The sequence below is a fragment of the Podarcis vaucheri genome (genome assembly GCF_965113315.1).
Source record: "Podarcis vaucheri genome assembly, chromosome: 15".
NCBI lineage: Eukaryota > Metazoa > Chordata > Lepidosauria > Squamata > Lacertidae > Podarcis > Podarcis vaucheri.
In genome coordinates, this window is record NC_138753.1 from 42,856,100 (window position 1) to 42,876,817 (window position 20,718).

Below are 20,718 nucleotides of genomic sequence, written 5' to 3' on the forward strand. Positions count from 1 at the left end.
TCTGAAATGTATTTGGCATCTTATGACAGAATTGCAATACCCCTACATTAATCAGTGGGAGAAAAAATGTACACCTGGATGGTACAGAAGATTGGGGGTTGAGAATCGGGAAGGAGTGGAAAGGAATTGTCATGGATAATCAAATTACTCCCAGACTCTTGCATTTATATTCATAGACAAGAAGCATCTATCATAGAATCATAGAGTTGGAAGAGACCACAAGGGCCATCGAGTCCAACCCCCTGCCAAGCAGGAAACCTTTTACAGGATATCCTTACCTTTTACAGGATATCCACTACATGTTGCACTACAACAGCCATGGGGTAAGAACAAGATTGAGGTTCCAATGTATTTTAATGACACATTATGAAAATGAAAACTTTACTTCTACAAAAATTTGTTGCACACTTCAAACATAATAAAATCATTTCAGGTGGACATTTTTCTACTTCATGTTTGCGAACAGGAATCAATTTCTACTAAGCCTTTTAAAGTCAAAAATTTAAGCTTATGTAGGTTTATATTCTTAAATTGTAATAATAATGTACAATACAAGAAGAGACACTCCTATGCATAGGTAAAAACACACATAACAGCACAATAAAGAATTCTTAATATTTTGAAGCATTTCATTCTATTTTACAACAAATTCCAATCTATAGCAAAATACAATCCTCCACACAGAAATAACTTTGTCAGGTTTATGTATGGAAAATGAGAAGCATCTGTACAAGACCACATGGGAAGAACAAGAACTGTGACACTGTTCCATGGAAACTACATGAAATAGTGACAGAGTGAATTAAACCATGTACTTATATTTCTCCCATGGAAACCAAAGGGGCTTGAACAGACTTCAAACTGGTTGGATTAGACAATGTAGCAAATTAGTTACAACTAATTTCCATTAATTTTAAAAGAACTAAAGTGAATACTAATTTAAAATGGATCAGGCCCATAGCATTTTATTTTTTTAAAATGTTTCTGACGTGTCTTAAAGATCGAGCTATATAGTACACAAAACAAAAGGCGATCTTATAAAATATGCTCATTTGTAAGTTATGCCATACTGCCCTCTTCTGATACACACAGGATACGGTCTCTGAAAAGAGAAAATGTGATACATTATCATTACTTTGTTTCTAGAAAGAAACATGATGCCCGTTTAAAAATGCTACAGAAGAATAAAATATACGGAATGAAAATTTGGAAAAACCAAGGAGTCAAGCCATTAGAAAGGGCAATGGGATTCAACTATATAGGATGCTGAGTCTTTTCAGCTTTCTTGTTATCCTTGGCTAGCAGGGGTTACAAGGACCTATTCTCTCATGAGCTGTCAGATGTTGTCACAAAAACCAGTAAGGCAAAAGACACAAAACTGACTAACGCACTCCTAAACAATGATGAAACTGACAAGCAGAGGGTCCTTATGAAGGACTGGACATCAGCACTCCTGGTAAAAGTGAAGGTATTTGCAGAGCTATTCACTGACAGCACAAATACAGCTTGGAGAGCACTGTAATTACGTCGGGAGAGATCAGATTATGAATGGAGCAAGGTTTGGAAGAAACTTCCTGTGAAGTCAGTATCTGTTTGAATTCAAGAGGCCACACTTAAGGTTTTATTTAGGTGGCAATGGAAAGCTTTCCCACTTGGTGAGCATGGGACTCTTTTATATCTATTGTGCGAGTGTGCCTTAGGAAGGATCCATTCAAAATGGAATAAATGAAAAAGGCTTGGGATATAGTGTTCTCTGAGTATTTAACAAAACATAGGAATGTGGTTAGAGGACAGGTTAAACATGATCAATTTGTTATCACCCAATTTCCTTTTATCAGATAAATAATGGGTCCAACAGTTAAAGTGGTGCTGTAGAGGGGGAAATCTTTGGGGAAAAACAGGAGTTAAACTCTACACAAATCTGGAGCGGAGCCCCTAAGACAGTTGGATGGCACATTGTATGCCTCCTTCCGGCAGCTACTGCAGCCATTTGCCAAAAGGCCTAGGAGCTGCTCCTGGAGCATAGATGGCCACAAGATTGAGCAGGTCTCCTGCTTCAAATACCTGGGGGGTAGTCTTCCATTTTGGGGACTATGCTGCTGAAACTGCTCAGAGTTCATCAGAAATTCTTAATTTTTTAAAAAACAAGAGGTGGTCATTATATACCAGCAGCACTTAAATTATTTGAAGCCAAGCCAATAGCACAACTTCTCTATGGTGCCCAGTTGGGTCCCTTTTCCAATTCTGCACCACTAGAACTTGTGCAATCCAAATCTCTAAGGTCAGTCCTTCAAGTCCCAAAATGAGTTTCTAATGCTACTCTGAGACTAGAGAGAGGCTTCACAAAAGTGGAGGCTAGGATGTGGGTGACCATACTCAATTATTGGCTTAAACTATCTTTCTTTTCCTGTGGCCTTGCCCCACTAACTATGAACGATGACTTTCAATCCATGTGGAAATAGGCAGTGGCAACTAAAATCTTTTATATATCAACCTTTTATGCTCTTCCACACCCACCCAATGCTCCTATCCCTTTTTATAGTTTCTTTTAGCTGCTTCTAAATTTATAGACTTTTATATTCACCTTCTGTTTTAATACCTTTTACCTTTCCAAAACGCTTTTCAGATTTTAAATGACTGTATCCCACCCTTTTATGCTGGTCGATTACCGTAATACAGATTTGGATTGTAAATACAATGAAGCTTAAGTTCACTAGCCCTCCCAATGCCTTCTCAGCCTATAACTCAGTCCACTAATGCTTGGCAGTATCCTCAATTAAACACAGCAGGAGTAAACATGCATATGATTGCACTGTAAATGTCATAAATGAAACTATGTTGGTTTCAACGCTTCCATCATCGTCTACCATCACTAGCCAAGGAGGTCAGCTTTCTGGCTGTGCTCCAGTGTGCAGTCTGAAATTTAGGGATTCCAAAAGCCAACAGTGGGTGGGGTTTACAAGCTTTATGCTGTCATAAACCATCTCTTTATATTTCCAATTACTTCTGAAAAGAACCTCCATCATTTTTGATTTTACATCAACCCAATTACTTCTGAAAAGAACCTCCATCATTTTTGATTTTACATCAACCCACCTCCCCCAAAGTTCTCTATCATATTGTTTTTTAATTGTATTTATATTAGGTTCATTTATAGTAATTTATCACATTATAATTTGAACTATATGGAAAGCTAATTGTAATGCACTATAAAAAATAAAAGCAAGAAAATACAATTAAATATATTATAGCATCTAGCATAGTGCATTAGAATTGCTACAACTGGCAGAAAAATTGGTAAGTGGTCCATGAAGACCATCAGCAGTTTTCAAGTGGTCCATGGGCAAAAAGTTTGGGAACCACTGATGTAAATCAACCAGCACATATAAACACTGTTTTAGCTTATATTCACTCAAGTGAAATCATAAATGTTCACCTTTCTAAAGGCACTTTAGTTTGACTCTCAAATAATTTTCTGATTTATGAAATCCTTTTGGTAGCAGCGATCACTTTTGTAGCCAAGGCTTCTTCTTCTGTTTCTCTGGTTGTGCAAGGTGGCATTTTGGTTTTCTTCAAGACTCGGCACACTGATGCTCTTCCTCCTGGATTCAGAAGGGCCCATTGCAACAGGGGTTTTCTTCTGCCCTTCCTTCATTGGCAAGAGCATTTGGTCCCTAGTCCCTTGCTTTGGATGAAGTGGCTCCACTTCTGGACAACGGGAGGTGGACTTTCGTTTCTGGGCTGGGATAGCTTGGCCTAGGACATTATCATCAGGCATCTGAATCCAGGCAAGCCCATCATTTTCCGCATCTTTAAGCAGTCTCATGCTACGTCTCACCCTTTTTTTATTACTTCTGGTTACACTCCTGAAAGATTCCTCTATAGAACACTGTAAATTATCTAGGAGTTCAGAGTCATTTACTGTCCAAGGAGGCAGTTTGTTCACATTATCTCTAGGAACACTGGGATTGTTTCCAGGTGTTTCAGACTCAAAATCCTCAACACTTGGAGAATAGCAGCTCTTTGGTTTCTCAGGAGAGCTCTTTTCAAGTGGGTTCCAAGGAAGAGTATCTTTCGTATCATTTGTAGCCGTGTCAAGAAGCTGTGAGGATGAGCCAGATACAGTATCAGGTGAAGCACCTTCTGTCACAAGATTGAGGTTGGAAGGCAGACAGCTGTTGTCCTTACTACTACTATCTTGTATGTTAGGTTGATTTTCTGCATTCAGGACACTAGAGCTGGAATCATCTAAGATAAATAAAGTTTCAATTAGAGAAGAAACTTGTTTCTGTTTTAATCGTCAGATGTAAGGCAAAGACATAATACCAAACGGCTAAGAATACATAAAGTACGGTTAAGGGATCGTTTGGCATGAGAAATCACAGGCATAGTTTTGCACTGCCTCTGGAGGTGATTGCACAAAACCATGCAGTTTTAAACTATGGACAGCACAAACAGTAGCTCTGCATGATGTCTGAACAGTAAAGCGCTTTTCACAGATCTTACTATTTTGAAGTCAGTGATAATGCATTTTGTTCTAATGTTCATGAAATGAAGTACTAACAAGAATTTTTTCAATGCGTTATTTCTATCATGCAACAGCAAGTTATCACTCTGCTTTAGAACACATTTTTAAAAGAAAAGCCTGACTAGCTTTTCAGGTACCTTTTAACTGAATAACTTTTCAAAGAAATGCCTGCAGCAAATGATATTATAGTCTGAAGTCTTGTTTATTCTGTTATATTTTGCTCCAAGAAAATCCTAAATAGGATTATCCTAAATAGAACCCAGTAAGGCAGACATGTCTATACAATATAAATAATGTGATCCCATTGAAATCCCAAGATGAAATTTTGCAGGTAGCTCTTAGAAATATTAAATAATCAACACAATTTTTGAACTTTCTAAACATATTTTTAATTCACTTTTTAAAAATTTCAATTTTTTAACTTACATTTAAAATTTAAAGTCCATCATGTTACATATCATCCCAATCCAATCCATATCATATTAAAGCCCATGAAGTTCTGAAGAGATTGGTGTTTTTAGTTTTGATGTATCTCAATTCTGGGCTGAGCTTTAAGGTTTTGTGTAGTTCGGTAAGGCCAAAGTTGTCAATTTTTTGACATTTCAAACCCTCATTAAATCACAAACAGGATGCGATAAAAAATAAAATTTTAGATTTAAATTAGTTCTGATCATTCAACAAGTGTACAAAATATTAAGAAAATTGGATGACATGAGATAAAAAAGTTGGATCACTTGATATGAAATGACCCGAAAGTAAAACAGTGGCCAATTTGTGTAGGATTTATTTTTGGTCTTCCAAAAGACTTCCAACTTCTCTCCTGAAATATTCTCTTTGACCAATTTCTCTGCTTACCCTACTTCTTACTTAGCTGCTTTGATGCCACAGAAAAGTACCAGGCTATTAAATGCTAAACGAGACTTTGGATTCAAATGTCAAGGTCTGCTAGTAATTTTTGGCCTAGCCATTAAGAAGATTTTAAGTGACACCTTCAGCAGACTGAGCCGTTTCAGAACCTGCTGATGGAAACAAAAAACCCTGCTGTCAGCATGCAAAACTAATTAAAATGAACTCTAAATCAGCTACTAATTACAGAAAACAGAAAAGCAAACAACAGTTTTACATACCGAAGATAGAAACTTCTGACTTTGGTGTGCTTTGATAAGATGACATAAAAGAGAAATCTTCTGTCATCTCCGGAATTGGGCTCAAGAGAGGTTTCTTTGAAACAGTTTGTCGCTCCCCATACAATGCTTTTTCCTTCTTTTTCCTTCTTCTCCTCTTTCCAAAAACCTTGCTTCTGACAGCCTGGTGATATTTAGAAGACACAATGGAACACTCCTTCTCCTGACAGATAATCATTCACCTTTAACTTTACTTTAAGGGACATGGGTGTGCTGTGGTCTAAACCCATGAGTCTCCTGGGCTTGCCGATCAGAAGGTCGGCAGTTTGAATCCCCGGGACGGGGTGATCTCCCATTGCTCTGTCCCAGCTCCTGTCAACCTAGCAGTTTGAAAGTGGTGGGAAGGTAAACAGCGTTTCCGTGTGCTGCGCTGGTTTTGGTATTCTGTTGCGCCAGAATCGGCTTAGTCATGCTGGCCACATGACCCGGAAAAACTGTCTGAGGACCAATGCCAACTCCCTCGGCCTGTAAAGCGAGAAGAGCTCCGCAACCCCAGAGTCGTCTGCGACTGGACTTAAGTGTCCTTTACCTTTTAGCGTACTAGTGAGAACTACACTGAACAAGGGTCAACAACACAGCACCCATGAAAATAATTAATAACCATGAGACTGAAAATAAAATAAATAACTACCCTTGGAAAGTGAACAATAACATTTGAAAATTCTGCTAGAAGCTAGGCTTCTAATTTTTTTGCTGGGCCACATGTAGGCTGAGCAAACTCCCTTTCCAACATTAATCCTGATTGGATACCAGCTTCCCTCCCTTCCATTCAGAAAGGGGACAGGAGAGAAGAGGGGACAGTGGTGACTAAGTGCACAGTGGCTAAAACATTTTCTTGTTTTCTTTGTGTGTGTAGGAGAATACTGAGAAACACTGGGCTCACGCCTTCACAGCTGGGCTAGGATTCCACCAATGCAAGGAATGCTGCTTATAGGACACAATTACAGTAAGTGGCTTAAAAGTCTGTTTTTAAAAAGAAACAATCTGTAGCCTATTTTTAAAGCATACGGGAGCAGTTAGTTTTAAACCTGTGTAACTTACTGTTCTCTTTTCAGCCGATTTTGTTGCCGCTTCTGCCTTTTGGAATTTGGTGGATTTTGGGAGGGTTTTTTTTGTAGGGTTAAGAGCCATTTCTTCTGCTTTGTTGTTAGACTGGAAGGAAACACCAATTTTAAAAAGTCAAGAGGCTGCTATACTACAAAAATTACATAGGGCAAATGTGTATTTAAAAAATGCAAAGAAGTATTATGCGGTTACAAAACTTAAAAGAAAATTTTCATTTCACTGATAATTTTCTCTGCCAGTTTTTTTAAATTATGCAAGAGATAATAATTTATTACAAATTCTAAAAGTAACTAACATGTACAAAATAGCTGATGGAGGACTGAAAAACATTTCTCTGTAAATTCACAGGTGTGAGTATATCAAATCTAAACAAAGTGCCTTACACATATTTCTCTATGTATACATTTCTAAACTGTTCAACATTAAAATATACCTGAGTGATGTATGATATACAACAAATTATGAAATCATCAAGCACATAATAAAAAAGCAATATATTCCCTTACTGCAATGTTAGTTCTTAAGAAAGAGTAACTCTGTACTGATAAAGGAATAAACCCACCTTCCTTTTAGCAGATGACCTGGTGGTTCTAGTGGAAGTTGCCTGGAATGCCGGAGAACTATTTTTTGTTTCTAAAAATGAGAAAAAGACTCAAATTACACCTGCAGGCTTGACACTATAGCTCAGCCACACTGATAGCTTGCTGCATATGCAGCAATGGGCTCCTTCCAAAAGTTTTAACCAGTAATTCAAACCTTTTCCGTTAGAATCCTTCCAGTGCTCATGCATTTATTATACAGAAGGACTGTGTGCTTAGGCATTTATTTTCTACTGAAAATATCCCAAGTCTATATCAACACGGTAATATACACTCAGGAAGTGTTGCATTTAATATTGGTGGGTCAGAACTAACTGGTGATCTCCAGTGTTTATCAGACTCAAGAGCAGATAAAATGAAATCAATTAATTTCAGTGGATCCATTCTGAGTATGACTTAGTTAGATATTCCCAATAATCTGGCAGCCTCACATTGTTTTTTAGTTTACCATTTATTGTCAAGACTGTCATGGTGTGGAAAATGCTTCACCCTAGTTGTGTCCCACACCCCATCAGTAATATCTGTAAATGGAAACCTCACGAACCTATCAAATTACATAATTCCTCACACAACAGTATTGCTCCTCTCCGTGAGCCAGCAACATGGCATGAGGTTCATATTTAACATTCTGCTGTAACACAAAAGCACAGAGTGGCAACTCTTAAATTTCAGTGGTAATGTGTAATACATGAATTAACTCATGATGGTGAATAATTCAACTGTAATAATACAGGAACAGAACTTCACCTTCCAGATCAGAGTTTACAGCATATTCAGAAGTGGATACATCAGGTGATTGTTGAAGAAGCTCCTGTAGTACAAAAGTAAAATTACAAACATACTTTACAATAAAATGCAAATGTGTACAGTGCTAAATATGGCAAGAGAAGGGTCAATCCAGATGGATATCTGAACATTCCTGCTTCAAATATATAAAAATGGCACAACACAAAATTCTAAGACAGTCTCATTCAGACTGCATGTCAAACAGTGGTTTGCACTAATGGTAGTGTAGAATTCAAATTATGGTTTGAGCATTCAAATGATCAGGTAAGTCATGGTCTAGAGTTGCTTGTTCACTTTTGAACCAAGTCTACTCAGCTGTAAAATGCAAGGGCTTTTGAAGTGCAGCAATTGCTGTAGCTGTTTCCTCAATTCTGACAACAGATGAAGCATGCTTTCAGATTCTGATATGCCAGCTGACTGCAAGCCCTGGTTTGTCAATCATACAAAACATAGAAAACCTTCATAAAACATGGCTTGGCATATTGTCCAATGCCCTGCCTTCTGCAATCACCCCAATGTGAAATCAGGAGGGGCTCAAAGAGGATACAAGAATTTCCAGTGAACATTAACTGAGTAAATTTATGATTAGGGAAAATCCAAGCACATAAACTGAAGAACTCATAACAGTGTGAAGCCAACTTACATCAACATAATCAAAGTTTGGCTGGGACGAGGGCTGCTTGTCAGGGCTTATGATAGAACTTTTTCCTCTTGAACCTGATGCACTGAACATGGCTTCTCTTCGTCTACATAACGGACCATCTACAGAAAAGTGTCAAATACGTCAGATTCTAGATCATTGCTGCATACCTTCATTTCAGCTATTGGTCCGGTACTTCTTTCTGTAATATTACTTGTACAAGATGAACATTCAAGCTGTGTTGACAGATTCCTAAATAGTTTCATGCAACCAAGTTCAATTCATGTCTAAGGACTTAGGAATAAGTTTGAGTTCATGGTAGAGGGGTGGGAAGAGAGAAAGCATTTCAAACCTATTTGCAGTGTTTCAAAGTTTTTGCAATCTGGGAGCACTTCACTTCCTTCCTCCGTCCTTTTATCAAGATGTCCCTATAAAAGAGTAGTGTTATCAATCTTCAGCTGCTGAATGGGTTTTCGTAGGTGGTTTGTTCTGTTTATGAAATCTAAACAAATGTTGACTTTCAAATATGTTTAGGTTTTCCCAATTATAATGATTTTGCTACACACACAAAGCTTATACTACACAAATGATGGTCATATAACCAACCTTCATGTCTTCTGTGAATGTAGTTACTGGTGTTTTCTTCAAAGCAGAATGAAGAGAATGAGAAGGTAATTGTTCTTTTCGTATGGGGGTAATGGGTGGCTTGTTTCCATCAAATATTTCCAAGCTCCATTTTTCTGCAAATCTAACTTTCTTACAGCTTTGATTAGATGTAGGATTGCTGCTTAATTCTGCACAGGTAGTTTAAAAAAAAAAGTGGGGAGGAGATGAGTAAGCTACAAACTATTTGTATTGCTAAAATATATTCAATAATTCTACTGTGTACATGTGTATGTGGCCATGTGAAAAATTCTCTCTAGGCTATACTAGTAGAACATTGGGCGGGGGGAAAGAGAGCATGTTTCTTACAAATCTAGTAATATCACATTTGAGTCAGCAGCAACACTGAAGTAGTATTTTCATGAAAGGCTACCCAACCCACACCAAAGGATCTTTCTTCACAGCAGTGAAATTGACAAGTTTGATTTTGGTTCAGGGGGATGATATAGATCCAATTCTATGCTTGCCAGAAAGACTTTCCAAGGGGTGTGTGGCAGCATTAAGCCAATGATTTTTCAAGGCCTACTATGTACAGTATTGCTAAAATATTGTGAGCATTTGTTATGTGCTACAATGGCCTACAATTTTCTTGTGTACTTCCCTATTTTATAAAGAATTAAGCCTGCAATCCTATACATTTAAGTGTCACTGAACTAAATGAGACTTTCTTTCCATGCACAAGGGAGCAAGGAAAGATAACTGATTTTTACTTTATCAAGAACAACCATTTTTTTAAATGTGAAAACAATACTTAGTGACTTATGATTTTAGCTGGACTAATTTTAGTTTTCAACTACCAACACTGTATCAGACCATCACAAAACAGATGGGAATCATATGTAAAAACACCTCCCAGTGGCTTTATGTTCCATATTTCAAGAACTTCCCAAAATTTTTATAAAACCATCTATTTGATAAGCATAGTTGTTAAGCATCATTTCCTGGTAAGGTGCGCTACTATCTTTCAGAACATCGCTTAATACACTTACTTGCATATTTGATCAGAAATAAGAGTTTTAGATTACAATTTAAGAATTACATCCCACCCTTCTTTTTACGATTATGATTATTATTAATCAGGGCAGCTTAAAGTAAGCTATTAAAACTTCCACTGCACTATTGCTATTGTCTTGTACAATCTATATCAAAGTTACAATTTTAGTTCTATTTTCAAACATTACATTCAGAAAGAAAACACACGTTTTTGTTTTCATAAAGCCTTAATAACATGGATGTTAGTACTCACCGCACACAGCCTTTGACTTGTCTGGAGTTGCTTCCAAAGGGATGCATCCAGATTCCCTAGTATCTTCCTGCAAGACTGGAATAACCTAGGAACGGAAGGGGATATTTGAAATGTCAATTTTTAAAGGACATATCACCTAGTTTACAGAAGCCTCATTGTGTAAACTTGGTTTACCATGCCTCATACTTGGCATTGTTTAGGAATTCTAAGAAACCAAAATCAGGCTTCCCGTTCTGATCTGTGGCAATGGCAACACCCCTCCCACTTGTGGGGAGATTCTGGCACAGATGGAGGGGAGTAACCTGAGGCAGAGTTGCTTTCTGGACCCCCTCAAGGGTATCAAGAGGAAAGAAAAAAGGGGCCACAGTCGGAAAAAGGTTGAGAAACACTGTAGATGACCAAATACTGACAACATTCAAAAGCTTGGGATACAAGGCGCCCAGAGTGGCTGGGGAAATTCAGCCAGATGGGCGGGGTATAAATAAATAATAATTATTAATAATTATCATCATCATCATCGTACCAAAAAATGCCTTAGAAGGAAAATGGGGGTGAAATGGAGGTGGGACACAGACCATGGAGACTGCTGAGGCATCAACCAAACCACTGGTTTTGTCCAAGCGTGAGCTACTTTTCAGCAAAACACATCAAAAGCTGGAAGAGGAGTCATGGAGAAGGCATCATTACCTCCACTCCTGTGAAGAAGAATGTGCCTTTTATCTAGCTTCAGTAGGGGAGAAGAGCCAGATCTTGCTGCTTTTGTGGAGTCCACAAAAGGAAAAATGCAGAATTTTCATCCTCTCTGGCAAAATTCCACATGAACGAAACAGATTACAGCTGCTACCGCAGCAAAACCCATGGGACAGAGAAGGTTCCCCAAAATGCAGGGCCTCAGAAGCTTCTTCACAGCAAACAAAGAAAACTCTCTCTTTGGCTTTGAGAAAGTAAAAGACAATGCAATTTTTACAAAGCAGCTATCATCTTCTCTGCTCTGAGAAAAATTGTGGTAGAATGGTTTGGAAGAAAACAAGATCTTTTTCTGGCTGGTTTATATTGTGGCTTTCACTCCACCAGAAATTCCAAATTCAGATAATTGGAATTGAAGCTATCAGTATACAAGTTGAAAAAGAACTTCAGAGATAAATGTTTCTATGTACTCTTCAGAGAGAAATGTTTCTAAAAACATCTGGATGCTACTCCATAATATTTTCTTCTCTTGTCAGTAGAAGTTCAAAGAAAATACTTATTTCCTAGTATTTTATGGGAAATATTGTGAATAGCCTGAGGCTCTTGATAGTGCTTTCAATTTTATTTATTTAGAACGAGAGACATAGCTAGAGAGGGAATTTAATGTCACCAGTTTCAACACACACACAAACAGAGAGAGAAAGAGAAAGAATACCTTAGAAACAGCAGCAGTGCTGATGATGAGATGTTTCTGTAATGAAGGTACAGTACTGTCGCCTTGAATATCAGCTGGGGTTCTTCCTCTACCGACGGATTTCCAGTGTTGATTTTCCTCAAAATCCTTACATTCTGATAGGCCCACTTTAGATTGCTCATGCAGACTTGTGTCAGTTTTCATAGCTGCATTTAATTCATTTATATTATTTCTTTAAAAGCATTTGTATACTGTTTTCTAGGTATATACCATATTTTTCCGTGTATAACACGCTCCCGTGTATAAGATGCCCCCTATTCTTTGGCACTCAAAATTAAGAAAATACACTCAGCACTATCTGTGTATAAGGCGACCCCAATTTTTAAACATTAACATAAAAAACCTAGTCTTATAAACGAAAAAGTACAGTAACCTCCCAAAGTGGTTTACAAGATTTCTAGCAGTTATTTCTAGCAGATGAGATAAAATATTGATGAAGACACTAGATACATCCTACTGAAAACTATCTAAAAAGTACCGTATTAGCCTGAATATAAACCTCATTCCCCCCTCCCCCAATGAAAAGCTAAAGTGCGACTTAAATTTGTGACCGTACAAAAATTGGCTTTTATGATATCGCTGCTGAAACACATACGGTAAAAAAAAGGGGGAGCAATGTTTTCTTGCTGATTTGTGAGCTTGAGACTGTTCATTTGCCATTTACGGGTGTGCGCGCCTGTGAAATTGTAGCAATTGAAGAGCAATTTGCGATTTTAATGACTGTACAGTAACTTTTGTAGGCCTGCAAGATCAAAGGCTTAAATTGGCTTGGAGTTACAATTACAGTGGTGCCTCGCAAGGCGAAATTAATCCGTTCCGCGAGTCTCTTCGTCTTGCGGTTTTTTCGCCTTGCAAAGCACGGCTATTAGCGGCTTAGCGGCTTTAAGAAAAAGGAAACAAACTCGCAAGACGTTTCGTCTTGCGAAGCAAGCCCATAGGGAAATTCATCTTGCGGAACGACTCAAAAAACGGAAAACTCTTTCGTCTTGCGAGGCATTCGTCTTGCGAGGTACCACTGTACAGTGGTACCTCGGGTTAAGTACTTAATTCATTCTGGAGGTCCATTCTTAACCTAAAACTGTTCTTAACCTGAAGCACCACTTTAGCTAATGGTGCCTCCTGCTGCTGCAGCGTTGCCAGAACATGATTTCTGTTCTCATCCTGAAGCAAAATTCTTAACCTGAAGCACTATTTCTGGGTTAATGGAGTCTGTAACGTGAAGCGTATGCAACCCGAGGTACCACTGTATACCAACCACAGTGATTTTCAGCCTGTAACCCAATTTTAAGGGAGCAGCTTATATTCAGGTATTGTCTTTTTTTCTTTTTCCCCTTTTAGTTTTTAAGGTGCGGCTTATTTGCAGGTGTGGCTTATATTCAGGCCAATATGGTATTCGGTTTGAATTACGGAATTTAAGTTGCTTTCTTGGACTTGTTTGTTACGTTCAATAGCAAATACACATAATATAGGCTGAGCTTTGATTTTCCTTACTTACAGCTGCCAGCTATATGGATTGCACTCTCCTTGGATTCCTCAAGTGGTTTAAAGGAAAACTGGAAGGCAGCTATCTTGTCCTTTAGCCAAGTGTTTCGACATTGAAGAGGACTAGCCTGTTCAAAGATACCAGAAAAAAATTCCAAACTATTTCACCATAAAAACAAATGACTGTCTCACAGAACAGCCTTGCTTTCCTTCCATATCAATCATAAAGGAAATGTCAAGTTTAATTGCACCTAAATTATATTTCCTACATTGATTACCAGTTCTGACAATCCAAATGTTTTTATCATGTTGCACATGAAGTGTACTTTGCACATTGTTTTCACTGTACTTGTTTTATAATTTTTAAAGTGAATGTATTTTAAGAAATGGTTATTCAATTATGGCTTTCACCTGAAGAAGGGTGTGTGTGTCTCATTTGTAACCACCCATGCAATTTAACCCAATTTCCTCTGTCACCTCCCTCAAAAAAAAAAAAAAAAAAAAAACCCAACTAATTTGGCATGGCAAATCATAATTTAATTTTGTTGTGCTTCGTTATATCAGACCTGGATATGGTCACTTTTTATTCTCAGATTTTTAAAATCTCTTTTTTTAAACCCATAGGCCACAACAATTCAGTAACATACTTAAAAAATAATAAACATGATTTCCGTACAGGAACACTGACCCTCCCTATGCTTTAGTGTCTCCAAGACTCAAGGTGACAGTGAGGAGTCCAAGCTCAACTTGGACCTGGGAAGGAGGCAGAGGCAGGATGGGTGCTGAGCAAAAGTTTGAGCTGATTATCAAAGCTATGCTTTTGGCCCCTGCTATGGGCATCCATCAAAACTCTATAAAACCCAGCACCCTCTTTGTTTGGTCCCAGAGGCAACATCTACTTCACAACCATTGAGTCTGTAAGGCAGACTTTAGAAATGGATGTACATTCTTTGCAAACATCTGCAATTAACTGCCTCCATGTCCACATTACAAATTACAACACACCTACCAGAGTATCTTGCTTCTTTATTCTCTTTTGGTGAGCAATGTATTGGATAAGAGAATTATTTTCTGGAGAACCCCGCACTCCAATCGTAGACCGCCGTCTAAATTTTTTTAACAGGTTTTCTGAGTCCCCTAAAACAAAATGCAATCTATATTGAACATTCAATGAATAGAGAAGGAAGCACAAGTGTCAAGTCAGTGGTTCCCACATCTTTCTGTTCCATAGATCTCATAAAAATTGCTGAGGGTCTTGGCAGATAAATTCATGCCCCCCCCCCACGCCGCCTGTTGCAGTAATTTTAATTCCCTATCTTACTTGGTGTCTCTCAACAATATCATGTCAGGGCTGTTGAAGAGGAATGGCTTCTATTGCTTCAAGGGGTGGTCATTCAAGGGAGCACCATGCACCTGATTCTATGCAGAGGTAAGCCTCACCAAAATCAGTGGTAGACATGCATAGGGCTGCCGTCTTGGAAGCTTGATCCCATGCACCTTGGATCAAAAGGTAGTCTGTATTTTATACGGTACTTACTTGCAAGCATTGTGGTTCACAGCCTGGAAAACTTTATTGGTTTTACCCCTACTTACCTGCTGTCTCTCAACAATACCACTCACATTGAGAATTTCCAGGCTGTTGAGGAGGAAAGGAGGCTTCTACTTCTGGGGTGGGGGACATTAAGGATGGAGGGAAGGAAAGGAAAGGAAAGGAAGCGTGACGAGTATTAAGAGGGGAATGACAGCACTTGTGATAGAAACAAAGGTCTGTCAAGCCCTCACTTGTCTGACTGGCTCTACACCTGGACAGACGCTTGGCATGCATGCACAAACAGCCAGAGAAAGCACAGGAAAGGCCCTCAGAACTGACATCAATCCTGACAAGAACACTGGCTACCTGCCTTCTGTATCTGGGTAAAATACAGAGAAAGGACAACAGAAATGCTGATTGCTTTGCTATATGGAAGAGAAACAACATATAGTGCAAAGCCCAGGCTTTGATAACAATGGAGCAGCACAGCCACTGTCTCTTCAAAGACACGTCACCAGTATAAAGCTCACAAACCACTGCTTTGGGAACCTCTGCTCCAAGTCTCTCCAAGCAACAATGCCAGTGTACTGTACCTTCATTTCCAGAGCCTCTTAAAAGTTGAAGACTGCCTTATTTACAAGTAAGCAAACATTTTACGCCTTTACATCTTTCAAAAAATAAAACAAAAAACCCAGTTTTCTTTATTTATATCTCTATTGAAAAAACAGTAGATGAAATAACGCATTACAGAAAAAAATGCAAATTTTTACTGGCTTTGGCAGCCATAACAAAACCTGTGATTCTAGATTCAGGTAGGTAGCCATGTTGGTCTGACGCTGTTGAAATAAAAAATAAATAAATTGTCCAGTAGCACCTTATAGACCAACTAAGTTTGTTCAGGTATAAGCTTTCGTGTGCATGCACACTTCAGATTAACCTGCGATTATCACTGATACTGCGCTTTTTCTGAAGGGGAGGGCTCTTTCCCATGGTATCACCTTGTGTTTGGAGTACTTCCATAACTCTGTTGTGGGAGAAAATTTCAGTGCAATTACAGGAGTAGGTATCACCTGCAACTGGTAGTGGGAAAGGGGCTTGACCCTGCTCCAAGGTTTAGTGCGGAAGAGCAGCAAGAGAATCTTTGAGCACATTGGCTCAAATTATTTGTTAGATAATGAGCTAAATCATGCTCATCATGGCAGAGAAGGACGCCCACCATGAGATAACAAGTTTGTTTATAGACTCCTGGCACATGTGTGCATGCATGCATACATGAACAGTTTCAAAGAATTTTTGTGACAAATGCCTGTCACCTGAACCTTTTCAGACCCAGTACCCATCCTTCAACCTAGACATGCATTTATGGATCAATTTTTTAAAGTTCTTACCTTATAACTGAATGGTAGCAGTGCTGCTGTTGCAACCAACCTTAGAGCAGATCATGGCAAAAACTGGGTCCTGACCCACCAGAAGACGACCGATGTCCTAACAATTCATGCCTACCATCTACATATTTATCGTAGTGTAAATGATTCAGAATGCTACATGCACAAGGAACATTGCATAAAAATATTTCTGACCTCCTCAATCCTTACCTTTATTTTGTTTCGTAAATGACTTTGGTGTGATTCCAAAATCAGCTGCTGTAAGAGCAGAAAAGTCTACAGGAGGTGAAGCATAGCTGCTTGATATTCCATAAGTTGAATCAAAACCATTCTTGTTTGGTGTCAAATAGTCTGTATCCCCCAAGGTGGTGGGGTGATCCTCTACCAGATGGCTTCCTGCATTGCTGTACATGGTAGACATGTCTACTGTTAGAGCATCTGATGAACAACTGTCTGTCTTCTTTGTACTGTCAATGCAGTTTTCAAGCCCCAAATGTAGGTTGGTTTGTACATTAGAACATTCAGAAAGCACCTTCCTATTACTCCGAGTTTCCATTGGAAATGTCTTAACGGCCTTTGATTTATAAGTGATGCAAATCATTCCTTTGCTGGGAACACAGATTCTGTCTCCAAACCACAACTTCTGCACCAAGATACCATTGCAAAGCTGGAGCTCTCCTGTTTTTGAGACAAAAGAAAGATATTAGCCAATTCCATGCTGGAATGAGGACTCAAAATAGTGTCTGATGTGAGAGAGGGCTCAGAGACTGGTGTGGCGGATGAGATTCAGACCTTGATGAGGAACCCCCTACAACAACAGATGTCTCTAGCACAGGGGTGTCAAACTCAAATTCATCAGGGGCCACATCAGCAGTTTGGTCACCCTCAAAGGGCCGGTTCTATCTGTAGGACTATCTGTAGAGGGCAGACGTTCTCTGGCTTGTAGGCTGCCGCGCATGCGCTGAAGAGGCGGCTTTCTTGTGTAAAAAAAAGCGAGAATAAAAGGTGAAGGCTGGAGGCCGGCGGCGGCTACACGGGGCACATGACGAGGTCTGGCGGGCCGGATTCGGCCCGCAGGCCTTGTGTTTGACACCCGTGCTCTAGCAGAACAGCCTCATTCAGTGCCCCAACCCAGTCAAACAAGTACCTGTTTGCTTGCCCAATCCCAGGACTCTTAACTGCTTGTCAAGCACCTGCCCCACTCTTCAAAAGGAAGGCCTAGCTGTGAGTGTGTCATGTGTTGGATGCTTAGCCATGTATCTTACCTAGCATTTACCTGCTAAATCTTGTCATGTAGTTTGCCTTATATAGCAATCTGATGTAAGCATTAAAGACTTTGGTAGACCAAGAACTGGAGTTCTTTGTCTGGTGGGTAGGGGTTCAGGATACAGATACATGCATGCCTCTTCAAAAGCCAGTCCAGAATTTAAGGCTTACCCCCAACCAAATGTGAAAAGAATAGTGGCCTTTATAAATTAAAGCTGTGAATATATGCACACTTCTCTGGGAGTAAGCCCCATTGAATCCATAGAGCTCAGAACTAAAACACACATTCAAAGCACATAATCACAATTCCACATGCATATTACTTACACAGAAATAAATCCCACTGACAACCATAAGGTTTACTTCAAAGTGAAGATGCAACCTGCAGGCTTACTTTTCTGGGTGCAAACCCCATTTGAATACTGTGGTACTTACTTCAGAGTAATTACATGCTAACTCTTCATCCCCAAGAAGTGTGGAAAGAAAACCAACTTCTAATGCATCTGTTAAAAGCTGCAGTCCTGAGAGTAAGCCCCACTGAGTTTTCTGAATGCTTTAGTTCATAATAAACCTATGCAGGGCTTATAATACATAACTGCAACCCTTGAATTTTGTTTCCTTGCCAGTAAATTCTACTTAAGATAATGGAAAAATATAATAAAAAAATATAGTTATAGATGGGGGGGACCCACTAAACCCTAGAAATAAATGGTAGGATTTTGATGATTTGGGATGTGAAGGGAGAAATGCAAACTGAAGAGGAATTCCTGGGCTAGCCGAGCCAAAACCTGGCCAATCTAGGGCCATTAAGAAACAAAACACAGCCACTGAAAATGCAAGAGAACTGTCCCCTGTCCCCCCAAAGTAAGAACAGAGACAGGGGTTGGGAAGGTTGCCAGGGTAACTGTGTGTTTGAGGTGACAGGAAAAGGGAGCGTGGTAGCAAGGGGTTCTGGGAAGGAGAAAGAAGGGCTGGGATCCATATCTATGCAGAGATGCTGCACTGATGTGGGGTACCAGCCCCTCTTGAAATGCAGCCCAAAGATGTAAATAGGTGAATAAACCATATTTCTTAAAGCTACAACAGTCTCTGCCTCAAACTAGGACCAGAGACTCTGCGTGAATGCCTAGAACCCCATGGGCTCTTGCCATCATGCGACGGAGGCACATAACTTTTGTAACAGTATATTGTTGAATGCCACCCTAATCTCCAAGTAGTGCAAGATTCCAGGCGCTTACCCAGGATTTGATTTCCTCAGAATGAGGGACAGCGAAGACTGTGGTGTCTTTAGGATATATGGTTTATTTACGCACACAGGCGGCAACAATTTTGCATTTGAGTTCTGTTCCTAGCACCCACGTGCACCAACAGTGTGCACATAAGTGGAGCACAGAACAGTGTCCCCTGCCCCGTTCTGCCGCCTTCTAGGTCCAAACGGACCCACACATCAGCAATCATGCCTCAGTTGGATGTGCCTAAATGTTTGATGCCTGTACTGTATATACAACCTGAGCCTCCAATGGAGGGGCTGATAGCATTAACACCCTGAGAGGGTCTTGCTTCTCTCATAGCCGCAGCCTTGGATTCCAGCAGAAATCAGGCACAGTGTTGTGTCCCAGCTGCCCAGATCAAAGCCTTGCTTCTAGCTTCTACCTCCCCCACTCCTCCATTCTGGCCTTTACTTTTTCTAGCTAACAGCGAGTTGAGGTTGGGAGGCCTGCCCATTTGCTATCTGGCAAAGAGTAACTTCCTTTGTTGCCTTAATAAACCACACATGAGAGGGCCATTACCTCCCCAGGAAACTAGAACTGAATCCGTCCTGGATCCAGGAATCAGAAGGGGACTCGGACACGCTGCCTGTCTCCCCCCAGTCATCACCAGTGCTTTTCTTCTAGAAAATACGGCGCCGGTACTGCATACCACTGAGTGCCCCCAGAAAGAAAGGGAAAACGGATCATAACTAGAACTACATATACATACCATGGATCCGCCAAGAAGCAATACTTCAGGACTATTTTGTTTCTGACCAGATCCCAGAGATCCACCAACCACAGCTTCGAATTAAAGAATCGGGAGCCAGGGAATTTTGTTTGTTGGGAGCCTCACAGGTCTCCTGCACAGAAATCAACTCCTGGTTCCCCCCTTCGCTCGGAGCTAAATAATAGGGGGCAGAAAGTGGGGAGCAGAGAGACTCGTTTAGCTGCTGCCACTGAAACAATTTGAGAATGACACATCTACTGCAATCACCCAGTAGATCCCGATCACCCCAGTAGATCTCGATCTTCCTTCCCCCCCTCACACACCCCGCCAAAATTCAAAAGTACTCAAGGAGCTCCATTTGCAGCCCCAGAGCAGAGACGCGTTGCTCCGGATTAATTAACTGGAGAGTTAATAAGGGGCCCCTGCATTTCCCGGCCCCTTTACCTCCACTTCCCCTCAACTGCTGACCCAATTCGAGGCAGGCCGAGCTCCCTCAGTGGCGCCTCAGCGGCTCCCCAACGACCCACCTGCTCTTGCCTCGCGCGCGCCCCATTCAAACCGACGACCAGAGCGAACCACGTATCCCTCCGCCGTCACCACACACTCTCCGGCCCATTTTCTCTCCCGTCTCGGGTTGCAGCCGCGCTCCAGCCTCAGGCGAGAGGACCTAAAGAGCTGCTTGAGGGTCTTCTCAGCCCACGCAGACCAGAAACCGTCCGCATCTCTGGAACTATTTTCCGCCCCCCCCTCTCCTGCCGCGCGGCGGAAGCTTTAAACGCTTAGTAAAGTTAATCGTGAAAAACTAGACACGGCCGTGTTTGCACACCACGTGGTACCAGCTTTGCCAATCGGGAGCCACGTTCGCATCTCCTGTATATGAAAAGCTAAAAATCCTGAGGCCTCCTGCTCAGGGCGTGGTGCC

At 40.3% G+C, this 20,718-nt stretch overlaps 1 protein-coding gene across 7 annotated transcripts; it reads right to left on the reverse strand.

The window, feature by feature from the left end:
- Positions 1 to 945: 945 nt before the first annotated feature.
- Positions 946 to 20,562, reverse strand: CDCA2 (cell division cycle associated 2). Of its 7 annotated transcripts, none has more exons than XM_082200300.1 (16): positions 20,324 to 20,562; positions 19,797 to 19,970; positions 16,761 to 17,228; positions 14,644 to 14,771; positions 13,648 to 13,762; positions 12,114 to 12,298; positions 10,712 to 10,796; positions 9,409 to 9,596; positions 9,155 to 9,230; positions 8,806 to 8,924; positions 8,124 to 8,187; positions 7,340 to 7,410; positions 6,754 to 6,864; positions 5,656 to 5,836; positions 3,437 to 4,248; positions 946 to 1,102 (listed from the first exon to the last, which is right to left on the reverse strand). In XM_082200300.1, the coding sequence occupies exons 3-15, from the start codon at positions 17,149 to 17,151 to the stop codon at positions 3,464 to 3,466; spliced, it is 2,499 nt and encodes an 832-aa protein (XP_082056426.1). In that variant the 5' UTR covers positions 17,152 to 17,228; positions 19,797 to 19,970; positions 20,324 to 20,562; the 3' UTR covers positions 946 to 1,102; positions 3,437 to 3,463. The 7 variants fall into 7 exon arrangements, with proteins under 7 accessions (XP_082056426.1, XP_082056427.1, XP_082056425.1 ...); XM_082200301.1 differs by having other exon boundaries at positions 19,844 to 19,929; positions 20,241 to 20,562; XM_082200299.1 differs by having other exon boundaries at positions 19,797 to 19,929; positions 20,241 to 20,562.
- Positions 20,563 to 20,718: the final 156 nt, after the last annotated feature.